A 14093-nucleotide genomic window follows, 5' to 3' on the forward strand; every position below is an offset into this window, starting at 1 on the left:
AACGGTTTTCTACACATCGAACAGACCTTCCTATTCTACTTAGATTAGTCCCACAAATGGATTTATAGCACTGCAGTATCTGTCAGTTCGCTCTTGCTCTTATCGGAGAGATTACTTAACCACTGGTTTAAATGGACCAGTGCTTCCTCATTGTCCTAATGAATTATTTGTAAAGCACTGTCAGAATTTGACCCCACGTCTTTCCCATGCTTCGTTACGAACAGGACCTCCAACTTGTTCTCATCTCCTCTGATCCAATATCTATTTAACATTTTCACATGGCACACTCTGTGTGATTTGCATGCATTTGGGGTGTGTCCCTGGTGGGTTTCCTCTCTACATTTCCTTTAAATGTAACATGCCCCAGTGAATATCGCTTTCTGGACTTCGCCAGACACAGGTAACAACAGAAACACTCGTATCATGGGTGTAGAAGTCCATACCGGCCCGTCTTTTAATCCATGCTGGGTTTGGATTTGAATGTATTAATTGTGAGCCACTCTGCTTGAATTCAATGAATCTATTAGATGTGAATGCAGTTGTCTCGTACGACCTCATTCTCATTGAGCTTACTAACAATGATACCAGATAACGTGATCTCACTGGCCTCAAATTGGCTGTAACAACTCCACCGTCGGTCATAGCTTATGATCCTCTAATGCATTCCAAGGCAATTGGGAAACGCTGTAGGGCATCCTGTTTATCTCTGGCAGGATTTTCTATTGGCTGTCTACTACAATAGGCATCAACACAATCTGTATCCTGAGGTATAATAACCTGGAATGAAACAATAGGCATCAATACAACATGGGATCCTGCGATATAATGCTCTGGAATGAATTGAATGCCTGCAATGAGCTTGGTTTCTATTACGCATCTCACCATTACCTCTGTCTTTAAGCTTCTCTGAAAGTTTATCTTTAGCAAATAATTTATTTTGTGTTTATTCTATGTTATATAACTTCTGGACAACAAATATTTTAATGCCACATCATTCGAGATTGATTCGCGCTTGTATCTCGAAAATAACCAACTGGAAGTATTTTACGCTGTCACACAAATAATTTGAACACGTCCCCCACCTGCTGGGTGCTCTTCCTCTGTGGAAGTTGCACATGCATCTTCGCTCTTTCGTCTGTTCCTTCACCCTGTGTACAAATAATATTTGCTTCGTCTGTTATCTAGTCTTTGCTTTTATATTTGCCATTTTGAGATTGGTAACCTAACCCCTACCGACCGGCCGTTTAATCTCAAGCATAATGATTTTCAATGGGCCATATGTTTACAGAGAGAACATCTGGGAGACAATTCTCTGTTCAGAGACTAATTGTTGACGTCGGGGCTTGATTAGTATACTTTGACAAGAGCGAAACTGGCACCGCACTGGACCAATTCACCGACTATTAAGGGTCATGCACCGGCGCCACATGGGCCACAATCGATTCCAATGAGAAACGATGCCAGATTCGCCTGGTTCGGGATTGACCCTCAGGAGGCTGACAAGCTGAAGGTGCATATACACACTGCACTCCCTGTGCACACACATCCCAGCCAACAAGATGGCAGTAAAGGAAGCGGCACCCCATTTCACTGCCACTGAACTCGAGACCCTGCTGAACGCTGTGGAGGACATGTGGATGCCCCTTTATCCCGGGGTGTGAAGGAGGCTGCCAGCTGCCGCTGTTCACCATGCTTGTATGCAGTGGCAGAGGTCGTGAGCGTCAAAGGCAAGACCGCGAAGCCTGGCCGGCAGTGCTGTAAAAAGCTGCGTGACCACCGCAGGAATGTCCTTGCAACAGCCCCTGTCCCAGATATCTGTAACCATATCCCCCGTCGTCACCAGGACGGTAGCTGAACCCCATCCTGTGACACATGCTGACATCCATACCAGCTGGCATGGCCCGTTGCGCTGGCCACTAAAGCCGCCAGCTCCCAGCCCCTGGGCTGCATCTGTTGGTCTATCTAACGCTGTGCACTTTGTGTTTCTCTGCTCCCAAGGAAAAGACAGCTCATAATCTCCCTGAGGGGGAGAAGATTGGCGGGGGATCTGCGGCCCCTTACAGCAGTGGAACATCGGTAGTCCCAGAGAAAGGGCAGTTGCAGGTCGGCATTGGGCGAGGAAATGAGATCCCATTGATTTGTGGTTCCCCATTGCACGTGTGTCACCTCCCCCCTCCGCCAACCAGCACCTCACCACCAACCCCCACCCACCCCCACAATCACTACACTCTCACACCTCCCCCACACCCCCAATCCACAGCCCCCACTCCACACCCACCACCTGCTCACCACCCCCTCTTCCTCCCGGCCCATGGCACAATCATGTGGCTTGTCTTGAGTCTTGCAGGAGCTTCTGTTAATGGCATGGGCCCTTCTGATGTCCCTCATCACTAACCCCCAACCATAACTACAAGTGGAAAGCTGGGATGATGAGGTCATGGACCGTTCCGGGAGTCCTCAACCCGTCTGCCGAAACACCCTAGAGCTCTATTCCGGGGAAGACAACAACCCATCACAGCTGTCTTGAACACACACCACCATTCGAGAGACACTCAGCTGGGTTGGGCATTTAATGAAGAGGCTCCTGGGGCATTACCTGCTGCGCACCACACACGTGTTCCGGCACATGAGTTGGAGGTAAGAACCTCCAAGGTGGTAGATGCACGGTAGCATGGTGGTTAGCATAAATGCTTCACAGCTCCAGGGTCCCAGTTCGGTTCCCGGCTGGGTCACTGTCTGTGCGGAGTCTGCACATCCTCCCCGTGTGTGCGTGGGTTTCCTCCGGGTGCTCCGGTTTCCTCCCACAGTCCAAAGATGTGCGGGTTAGGTGGATTGGCCATGCTAAATTGCCCGTAGTGTCCTTAAAAGTAAGGTTAGGGGGGGGGGTTGTTGGATTACGGGTATAGGGTGGATACCTGGGGTTGAGTAGTGTGATCATTGCTCGGCACAACATCGAGGGCCGAAGGGCCTGTACTGTTCTATGGTCGTAGGATGGGCCGATCCCAGGGACTAGCTGCCACCCAGACAGAATTTGCCCTTTTGGGATTGATATTCCCATCGATTGTGGAGATGCAGATGCAAAGCCAGGGACTAAATCACGGGTGTGGGCATGCATCCAGCACCTGGAGGTGCTGTTGGAAGAGTCTAATCGCGTGCATAAGCAGAAAATGGTGCCGATCATGCATGGCGACCAGGCCAAAACGGCATGGGTGGTGTCCACGGTGGATATCTTGGGGGCAAATACTTCGCGATGGGACAAGATGCCAAGGACTGGGACAATCTGTGCAGGTGATGGCCGTGGCCCAGTACGGTGCCTCCCTATCATCGGCATCCATTTACCAGGGCCACCTCGACTTTGCAGCGGCGCTCCCCAGCCTGGCCCAATCACAGACTGCCCGAGAACGTCGGCCGCGATATTGTAAATTAAATTCCAAATTGACAGATACAAAGCAACCCTCTGCCCACAGTATAATACGCTGAATTTCAATTCCACTGATAACATTGTTGCCGACGTATTTAGCAGCCTAAGAGTAGCAAGCTATGGGGAACAAAAAAACATAGATAAACATTGCACGGGAGACAGTCACTGGGTTGGTGCAAGCCGTTGATGTAAATATTTTCGATCAGGAACGATGGCGCATATTCTATCGTCGGATCAGCATAACTTTAATCCCCATGTCGCTCTGCCACTATCTTGCAGGTCGCTGTCGCTGAGACGAGGAAGGATCTATGTGAATATACTTCCTGACGCCCTCCTCTATTTCTCTGCTTTCGGATGATTGGTGAAAGGGGGAATTCTGAACATCCCTTACAATGACGCCCCGACGCCTCGCAGATCCTCCTTTTTCGGAGGAATGAGATTCAAAAGATGGAGCAGCGAGAATCCTACATTTTTCAGAGGTTGGCAATTACCATCAAGGCCAATAAGAAAGATTAACTTTCAGTAATATAACATCGAATGGTCCTAACATCTGAAAGTGCCACATACATAAAGGCCTTGAATGTAGTTGGTCCACAATGTCACATTTTAGGGCATACGTCAATATTCTGTGATCGGCAACTGTCCAAAAATTGCAATTGCAATTGCAATGAGCAATAAATCGGCTTGTAGCGTTATTGTTGGAGGCAATATTTGAAAAGTCGAGAGCAAACTTCTCTAGTTCCATAGTGACAGGGCAACTGGCGCAGTGGGTACATAAAGGTACTCCTGATTATTAATAAATATGTGCAATAAATACCCTGCCATAAACTCGATTGTAATTATTTACAACATTATCCCCTGAGCTGCTGCAGCAGAGGTTCATCCTTTCATCCTTTCGAGCTAATAAGTTTAGCAGCACTTAGAATGATGACGGTTGAAAATTCAGATCGATGTCCATGGCCCAATTACATCATAACGCAAAGCATATCGACTGAAACGCCCACATGAAAGCGGACATCCTCGTGTCATTTCGCTTTTCTAAATGTCGCATCTTATAAAACTAAAGATTTCAATTCAGCGACCCAAGATGTTCAGAAGCATGATTCACTGCATGATAATTTTCTCATGGGCTGGTTTAGCTCACTTGGTTAAATCGTTGGCTTTTAAATCAGACCAAGTAGGCCAGCAGCACGATTCGATTCCCGTAACAGCCTCCCCGAACAGGCGCCGGAATGTGGCGACTAGGGGATTTTCACAGTAACTTAATTGAAGCCTACACGCGACAATAAACGCTTTTCATTTCATTTAATTTTCAAAGGTACATTGCTACTGCAGCAATCTTTCCACTGCAGCAATCTTTCCACTGCATGAACGCATTTCATTGCGCTCATTGGTGAAACGTTCAATTTTAGCATTTTTCTGCCCTGTTATTTCTCAGTAGACATATGTACTTTCAAACTATTTTCTATTTGTTTGTCAGCTAGGCTGAGTATTTCGATGTTTGTTTCTTTAATGTTGAGTTTAATACTTTTTATTTCGAAAGGCGCTCGCAACTCTCCATTCACTGTAACACAAGATGCGGAGTCCGCAGTGAGGAGAGAAGACTCTGTTGCCTTTTATTGCATAGATCCCATCTTCTCAGACAAGAAGCCAGTGAACGTGCATTGGTGGAGACATGGAGGGGAAAGATTCTTGAAGGAAAGTTTGGACAGCAGAATCCGGCTTTATTTCCTCAATCAGGGGGGAGCCGTTTTGCAATTGATGGACGAGAGATGTGAGAACGCGGGGATCTATTACTGCAAAGTGACACACACAGTGGTCGTAAACGGCACCGGCACTAAACCGGACTCCAACACATCAAAATAAAATGCGATATTTCCCCAGATCAGGTATGAATTGGATCATCAAATGAGCCGGACTCTTTCTTCCTCACACATTTGTAGGTGGTAGAGATCTCGGCGTTGGAAGCTGCAGTTGCTGTGTACTTTCGTTGAGAAGGAACTCGGAAAATTCGTAATGTTGAGCGACACCGTCATCATGTTAAGTGATGGATGGTGTACCGAAAAAGCAATGTATGTTGGTTGATAGTTTAATGCTGCCGGTGTCGCACTGCGATACGCAAATGGAGATAATTCTCTTACAAGCACAATGTAAATCATGCAGATGATTGAAAGTGTTGGGAGGGGAGTCACGCGCCGTAATATTTACTGCGGAGCTATTTTTCGCCCAACGTGTTAAATTCTTACTGAAGCTATATTCCGACATTCAAGCACCAGCACGTTGATTGTAATGACATTGACTGTCACTTGCAAATGATACACTAACCAGAGCCCATACCTATGGCATGATTTACATGGACTTTGCTTTATATTTATCAGGGTAAACGAATTGCGAATGGAATTTAAATAAATGCAAAAAATTGTCAGTTCCATGCAAGGATGTGCATTCATGAAGAAACCGAAAATATGACACTGTGCAGTGGAAATTTACACATATGCGTTAGGATTTTAATAATGGAAGATGAGGAAATGGCTGAGGAACTGAACAGTTATTTTGGGTCGGTCTTCACAGTGGAAGACACAAATAACATGCCAGTGACTGATAGAAATTTGGCTATGACAGGCGAGGACCTTGAGAGGATTGCTATCACTAAGGAGGTAGTGATGGGAAAGCTAATGGGGCTAAAGGTAGACAAGTCTCCTGGACCTGATGGAATGCACCCCAGAGTGCTAAAAGAGATGGCTAGGGAAATCGCAGATGCACTAGTGATAATTTACCAAATTCATTAGACTCTGGGGTGGTCCCGGTGGATTGAAAATTAGCAAACGTGACACCACTATTTAAAAAGTGACGTAGCAGAGAGCGGGTAATTATAGGCCAGCAAGCTTAACTTCGATAGTGGGGAAGATGCTGGAATCTATCATCAAGGAAGAAATAGCGAGGCATCTGGATAGAAATTATCCCATTGGGCAGATGCAGCATGGGTTCATAAAGGGCAGGTCGTGCCTAACTAATTTAGTGGAATTTTGTGAGGACATTACCAGTGCAGTAGATAACGGGGAACCAATGGATGTGGTATATCTGGATTTCCAGAAATCCCTTGACAAGTGGCCACACAAAAGCTTGCTGCATAAGATAAAGATGCATGGCATTACGGGTAAAGTAGTAGCATGGATAGAGAATTGGTTAATCAATAGAAAGCAAAGTGTGGGGGAATTAATGGGTGTTTCTCTGGTTGGCAATCAGTAGCTAGTCGTGTCCCCCAGGGATCCGTGTTGCACCCGCGATTGTTCACAATTTACATAGATGATTTGGAGTTGGGGACCAAGGGCAATGTGTCCAAGTTGGCAGATGACACTAAGATGAGTGGTAAAGTGAAAAGTGCAGAGGATACTGGAAGTCTGCAGAGGGATTTGGATAGGTTAAGTGAATGGGCTAGTGCCTGGCAGATGGAATACAATGTTGACAAATGTGAGGTTATCCATTTTGGTAGGAATAACAGCAAGCGGGATTATTATTTAAACAATAAAATATTAAAGCATGCTGCTGTGCAGAGATACCTGGGTGTGCTAGTGCATGAGTCACAGAAAATTGGTTTACAGGTGCAACAGGTGATTAAGAAGGTCACAAGAGTCACAAGAGTTTTCTTCACTGCATGTCTAATCCTCTTGTTCTGTTGATGGGCAAACGTGCATGTTCCACCTGTGAAGTCTGATGCTGCGGTGCATCCACTTCTCTATATGTGATATAATTAATACTCTCAACCTCACGGTTGCTCAATAATGTCACCAGACGTCACTCCAATTCCGAAACTCGGGCTTCCCGAGGATGAAGCTCCCCATATACTGCACACATTCTGTGCATGGAAATTGGAGATATGACAATGCTGAATTTCCCTGGATATCAAGGGATTTGTTGGTCCCACCGTTTTCTTTATTGGTAGATGCATGCCCTGCGCTCTCCCTCTGTCCATCTTGAATGTGTTCAACTGTTCTTTCACAGATTTATCTCGAAGTGTCTATTCCAAGTCCCCTCTGGCCAAATCATATCTGAACTTATTAAAATTGGCCTTCCCTCGGTTTAGAACTTTGATTCCAGGCCGATCTTTGTCCTTTCACGTAACTATCTTGAATCAAACGTAGCTATTATCGCTTTCTGAAAGATTCTCCCCAACTTTCCTGGTTTCGTTACCTAAAGTTATGTTCAGAACGTTTTGTCGGCCCTTCTACAAACTGGCTTGAAAAGTTATCCTGGATGCATTTTAAGAATTCCGTTCACTCTAAACGTTCATATTATTGATACACCAGTTAATGTTGTGGAAGGTGATATCCTCCTCTAACAGTATCCTATTATGTTTATACTTTATTGTTATTTACCGATGTATGCTATTGTATTTCTCTCGGGCGGTCAGGGTGCCTGTATAACTATCACAGCAAAGTGATTTGCCTATTTTTAGTTTGGTAGTTCTACTCATACTGCTTAATTTGAAGACCCTACTCAGATGTCGTATCTCCTTAATTAATAAAGTTATAAGGTTATGTGAACAAGATTTCAGTTCCCGAGGAATACACTTGATTAAATTTACATAGAGTCTGAAAAAGGATTGAGGACTGTGAACAGAGGTCTGCATTGAGTGCTGCCGTGCTGCATCTGGCGTTTGATGAGAAAAAGAATCACAACGCGTAAATTGCAAGAAATAGTCTAATTTAAGTGACAATTTCAATATGAAGTCCAGTTAGTTCTTTAATTTAGAAACTAAATGAATATTGTACCTTTCACTGGGCAAAGTTTATTTGTAGCTTCAAAACAAGAGTTTACGAGATAGAATTACGAAATAGGAAACGAGTGCTCTATAATGGTGAGAGTAATCCCTAGGTCCTCAAATAATTGTTCCAGAAGGGCGCAGTATAAATCAGGAACAACTGGCGGATTTTAAGAAAGGTGCAGCAAGGGTGATGGGTGATTTAAAATGCATATCGAGTGGATTAAAATCTGAAGGGTATCTTTCAGGGAGAGTTCATTGTGTGCATTAGAGATTGTTTCTGGAACAATATGTTGTGTCAGCAACGAGGGAACAGGCTGTTCTGCATTTCGTATTTTGTAATGAGCAGGGATTAATTAATTTCCTCATGGTCAAAGATCCTTTCGGGACGATTGATCGCAGCAGGCAAAATTACATATTCAGTTTGAGGGTGACAAATTCGAGTCCCACACTCGCATTATGGACTTAAAGAATGTTTATTCCCACAGCAGGAGGGGGATTTGACCCGGGTGGACTGGGCAGGGTGATACAACGCTCGGACAGATGATGCGCAGCAGCAGTGGTTTAAGGAAATGTTCAATTTCTCTCAAACACAAATATTCGAGAAAGGAAGAAAGATTGTAAGACGGGAAGCACATGAATGGCTGAGGAAGATCGGTGCCGATAAAGATAACATAAATAACTAAAACTATGTGATGTCGTATTGTGAAGGCTAGTAGAAGGGAAACATTCAAATATCAACAAAGGGTTACTAAAAATTAGTAAAAATGGCCAAGGTGAAGTACGAAAGAACACTAGAGGTAAACATAAAAAAGAATAGCAAAGGTTTCCATAAGTATGTTAATTAGTCAGACTGGAGATGTGTCGAAAGTAGTTTTCCCCAGGGCTCATTGTTGGGACCCTTGCTTTTTCTGATTTATGTGAATGATTTCGAAGTGGGTGTTTGGGAAAAATCTCTAAATTTGCAGATGATACGAAGCTAGGGATAATAGTGAATTGTGAGGATGATGCTGAGCGGCTTCACAGGGACATTGGCAAATTGGCGAAATGGGCAGGCACCTGGCTGATGAATCTCAATGCAACGCAATATGAGGTAATGCATTTTGGTAGCAGAAACATGGAGAGACAATTTCGGCTCAATCATACAACTTTGAGGGCAGTAAAGGAGCAGAGGGACCTTGGGATTTAAGGACATAATTAGCTTAAGGTGGCCAGTCAAGTATGCTTACAGGATCCGTGGATTAATAAATAGGGGCATAGAGTATGCAAGCAAGGAAGTGGTGCCACACCTATATAAATCATTGGAAAGACCACATTTGGAGTAATGTGATATGTTCTGGGAACCTTATTTGAGGAAGGACGTTAAAGCCCTCGAGAGAGTGCTGAGAACAAATGCTGGAATAATACGAGGAATGAGGAATTTTAGATACAAGAAGAGATCGAGGAAATTGGGCTTGCTCTCCTTCGAACAGAGAAGATTACATGTGACTTTACTGAAGTGTTCAAAATTATTAACAATGTTGACAGGGTAAATATGTGTATTCTGTTTCCACCAGTTGGTAATAACAATCGCTTATTGTCACAATTATGTTTCAGTGAAGTTACTGCGAAAAACCACTTGTCACCACATTCCGGCACCTTTTGGGGGAGGCCCGTACAGGAATCGAACCCACGCTGATTTTTGCTAGGTCAAAGATCAACTCAGTCTATTGTTTGCGAATTGAATTTATTATCTTAGTAATGGAAATTGAACATTTATTTGTAAGTAAGAGATCTTTACAACGTCACAATTAGAATTAGAATTAGAACAGTACAGCACAGAACAGGCCCTTCGGCCCTCAATGTTGTGCCGAGCAATGATCACCCTACTCAAGCCCACGTATCCACCCTATAGCAGTAACCCAACAACCCCCATTAACATTATTTTTTAGGACACTAAGGGCAATTTAGCCTGGCCAATCCACCTAACCCGCACATATTTGGACTGTGGGAGGAAACCGGAGCACCCGGAGGAAACCCACGCACACACGGGGAGGACGTGCAGACTCCGCACAGACAGTGACCCAGCCGGGAATCGAACCTGGGCCCCTGGAGCTGTGAAGCATTGATGCTAACCACCATGCTACCGTGCTGCCCAAAATTACTTAATGATTTCAGAACGTTCAGCATTGTAATTTACATTATTTCAATTCAATGATATAAAATGGGCATACCCTGCATTCAAACAACAGTGCTCCTAGGGTCTGGACTGTACTGCCTGGGGGTGGGCGGGAGGTGAGTAGAGGCAGGTTGCCTTACATTCTTTAAAACGTTCCTACGTGAGCACTTGGCACTTAATAATATTCAAGGCTACATGCCATGTGCTGGCAAATGTTTCGGTATGCAGGTCAGGTGTCTTTGATGCTTCCTTGCATACTCGATTGTCCGAAGGTGCCATTTAGCACTTATTATTATGTGAATCTGCAGGGACCAGATAGGGTCATAAAGAGTACGATGAGTATTATAGGATATTGTGATTATTACAAAGCAATACCATACTAATTTCATACTTGTAAAGCTAGAGGTGTTGCACGCGATGATACTTATATTATCCACTTTAGGATCTATTGGCAATCAAAGTACAATGTCCATGTCAGAGATCATTTGTATTATCAGGCCCTGTCAACGTATCTTCCAATTCTTTCAAGCTCCTCTTATTTGACTGCAGCGTATTCTGTACATCTTTCATTATGCATCTGCATTCCACTTTTATTTGAACCAATCGTATGTGGGTCTGCATATACCAAATTTCCATTGTCACCTCCCTCCGGGAACTGTAACTATAAATAAATGCTTTGGGTTAAATACTTTCGACATAAGTGTTCACAATGGTAGCTAACAAAATGGCTTCGATGCACAGTCCTATCATCTCCAACTGAACACAAGTGCATTTATTAGTATGGTGCCTACATTCAGAATAGGACTATGTCATATTTTAACACTGAACTGCACAACATATCATAATCAGGAACTTATAAACAATTAGTTTTTGCATTCGTGCGTCCTAATGTATAGTTCGAGTACTTGCGGGTCAAGAAAGAAATTGCCAATTTGATACATGTCTTTACATACGAGAGTTCATCATATTGCTCAGAAATTAATTCCAATGATTGGCCGGCCATTGAATTCAGACTGACTGACCTATAATTGTGTTGCCTCTAAAACACAGTATTGTAAAATAATGGGGCAAAATGCATCGACCTGCAGTCATCTGGTAATGCGCCTGAATCTGGTGAGGATGAAAAAATGCACAGCCGAGAATCCGCTGCCTCACTAGTATATTTAACGGCTGAAAGAATAATTCAGCTAGAGCTGGTGATTTTAACAGAGTCAAGAATGCAGTCCCTCCAGAATTTCCACTCAATATAAAGCTTTATATAGCTTTATAAAGTTTTATAAAGCTGGTGATTTTAACATATTCAAGAATGCAGTCCCTCCAGAGCTTCCACTCATTATCAAGCTGCATTATATGCAGCACGGTAGCATGGTGGTTAGCATAAATGCTTCACAGCTCCAGGGTCCCAGGTTCAATTCCCGGCTGGGTCACTGTCTGTGCGGAGTCTGCACATCCTCCCCGTGTGTGCGTGGGTTTCCTCCGGGTGCTCCGGTTTCCTCCCACAGTCCAAAGATGTGCGGGTTAGGTGGATTGGCCAGGCTAAATTGCCCTTAGTGTCCTAAAAAATAAGGTTAATGTGGGTTGTTGGGTTACTGGTATAGGTATATGTCGGCTTGAGTAGGGTGATCATTGCTCGGCACAACATCGAGGGCCGAAGGGCCTGTTCTGTGCTGTACTGTTCTAATTCTAATTTTAATTCTAAAAAGCTTGTGAGCTATTTACGTCACACAAATAGGGCATTATATTTCCAGTGTGACAACAGATACTAAGTACCATTGATATGCTTAACCACACATCTGCATCAACACATGCGTGACAACATACATCTTTGATAGGGTGCATAGTTTACTTAGTTATTCAGAGCTCTTAAAGTACTGGTGAAACGCATTTGGATATTCCAGAATTGTACCTGCAATTATTTTCTAATGTTATTTCTTGGCTATTTGAGGCTTTCTACAAGATTCAGATGTGTGTGACACTTTATTTTCCTGTTTAATGTTACGTTGTGTGATTCTGCTTAAACAAGAAGTTCTAGATTTGGCAGTACTACAGTACCAACAATGTTGTGGGGTTATGTCTACATTGTGCCCCCATAATCTAGCTTTTGAATGCCTCACTATATATTCACAATATTATTCCTTCCACAAGCTTTCAGTTCAAATCTCAGCATCAAAAAACAGCACCGTCCTCAACTTTGAACCTTTATGCTTGTTCTGTTGTTTCTCAGTGGTGCTATGTGCTATGATGCATTATAGCCACTATCTCAAAAATCGATAACCACTGCTAAGATATCTGCTTATTCGGCTGTGTTTCCTCAAGATATATCGGAAATTGCGCATACCCGTGTTTGACGTGTTGTATGTTCGCTGGAAAAGCCTCCTAAATGCAGTTGACCACCAACATTTGTATTACCCGACTCCCTCGCGGAAAGCTCAATAGCAAGCTATGTTCACAGATTTTCTACAATGCATAAGGAGGCCATTCGGCCCATCGATTCTGCACCAGCCGGTCGAAAGCGCAGCCTAACTAGACCCAATGACATGCCCGATTCCCATAACCTCACAGAAACTTTGGTTATTTAAGGGCAATTTAGGGTGGCAAATCCATTTAAGCTCCACATCTTTAGACTGTGGGAGGAAACCGGAGCATCCGGCGAAATCCCAGGCAGACGCAGTGAGAATTTGCAAACTGCACCAGTCAATCATCTAAGGTCAGAATCGAACGCGCTCCATGGCGCGGTGAGGCAGCAGTGCTAACCACTATGCCACCGTGCCGTCCATTATTGTCATCTTTAAGCTTCCGTCACAGCAAAAATATCGTGACAATTGCCCGTCCATCTGTGCCCTCACTCATTGACTTTATTTCTCATACTTGCTCCCGTCATATATACCTTTAAGTGTGCGAAATGTCCGTGCGGTACACATTTTTAACATATGTTTCCTCTGTCTTCTGTCTTTCAGTCATCAGGAATTGCCCATCCCCTGACCGCTGCACAGAACCTTGCCTTAGTTTTCATCCCCTTGACAATCTAATTGAACTTCACTCCACCGCCACACGCCAATTCACCCTCCCGCCCAAAGGCACTAGCAAATCGCCCTGCAAGGATATTCGCCCTAGTTTTGGTCCTGGTGCAGACCCTTCAGCATCGAAGTTTCCCGGTGTTGTACACCAATGCCAATGACTAAAAAAGATGATGCCGTCCGACCTACACCAGCTTTCTAGCTACTCGTCCAAATACTGAATGATCTTATTTGATGCAGCACGGCATGTGGGGCTGGTTGCAATTCTAGCCTTACTTCTCTAGATGTCCTGTTTTAAGATCTTTTTTCCAGCTCCATGGAATTGATTTTCAGCTGCCCATTACCTTTCCCCCTCAATCCACTGACACGAATGCGGACCATGATCTCCGATCGACAACAGCCACCAGAAGAATGCCCTTCAGCCTCTCCACTTCAATCTTGATGCAGTACCAGGAAGGCAACATATCTTCTTAGACTCATTTATGTTGCCACATGAACGCCAGTCCAGTAGAATAACCCACGAATCCCCTGTCTGCAATGGTGCTCTTTCATTCTTCATCACCTCTTGTTTAGCAGAACTAGCTGAGATCCACAAACCTGTTTCCGACTGTGCTCCTTTGTGGAAACAATAGCCTCAACAAATCTTAATACGGAATGCCGAATAGTTAGCAAGACCACGGGAATACTTGCATTACGTGCCCGTTTCTCCTGGACTGCCTCACTGCAACCCATTCC

General features: G+C 44.2%; 1 protein-coding gene across 1 annotated transcript in view; it reads right to left on the reverse strand.

The window, feature by feature from the left end:
• Nucleotides 1–645: 645 nt before the first annotated feature.
• The window catches only part of LOC119970903 (immunoglobulin lambda-1 light chain-like), a 44866-nt gene continuing 31418 nt past the window's right edge, over nucleotides 646–14093 (reverse strand). Inside the window, exon 6 of the mRNA XM_038806012.1 lies at nucleotides 646–777. Within this exon, the coding sequence (XP_038661940.1) occupies nucleotides 646–777 (132 nt within the window). The remainder of the gene's footprint in view (nucleotides 778–14093) is intronic.

This window comes from Scyliorhinus canicula, chromosome 9 (genome assembly GCF_902713615.1).
Source record: "Scyliorhinus canicula chromosome 9, sScyCan1.1, whole genome shotgun sequence".
Lineage (NCBI taxonomy): Eukaryota > Metazoa > Chordata > Chondrichthyes > Carcharhiniformes > Scyliorhinidae > Scyliorhinus > Scyliorhinus canicula.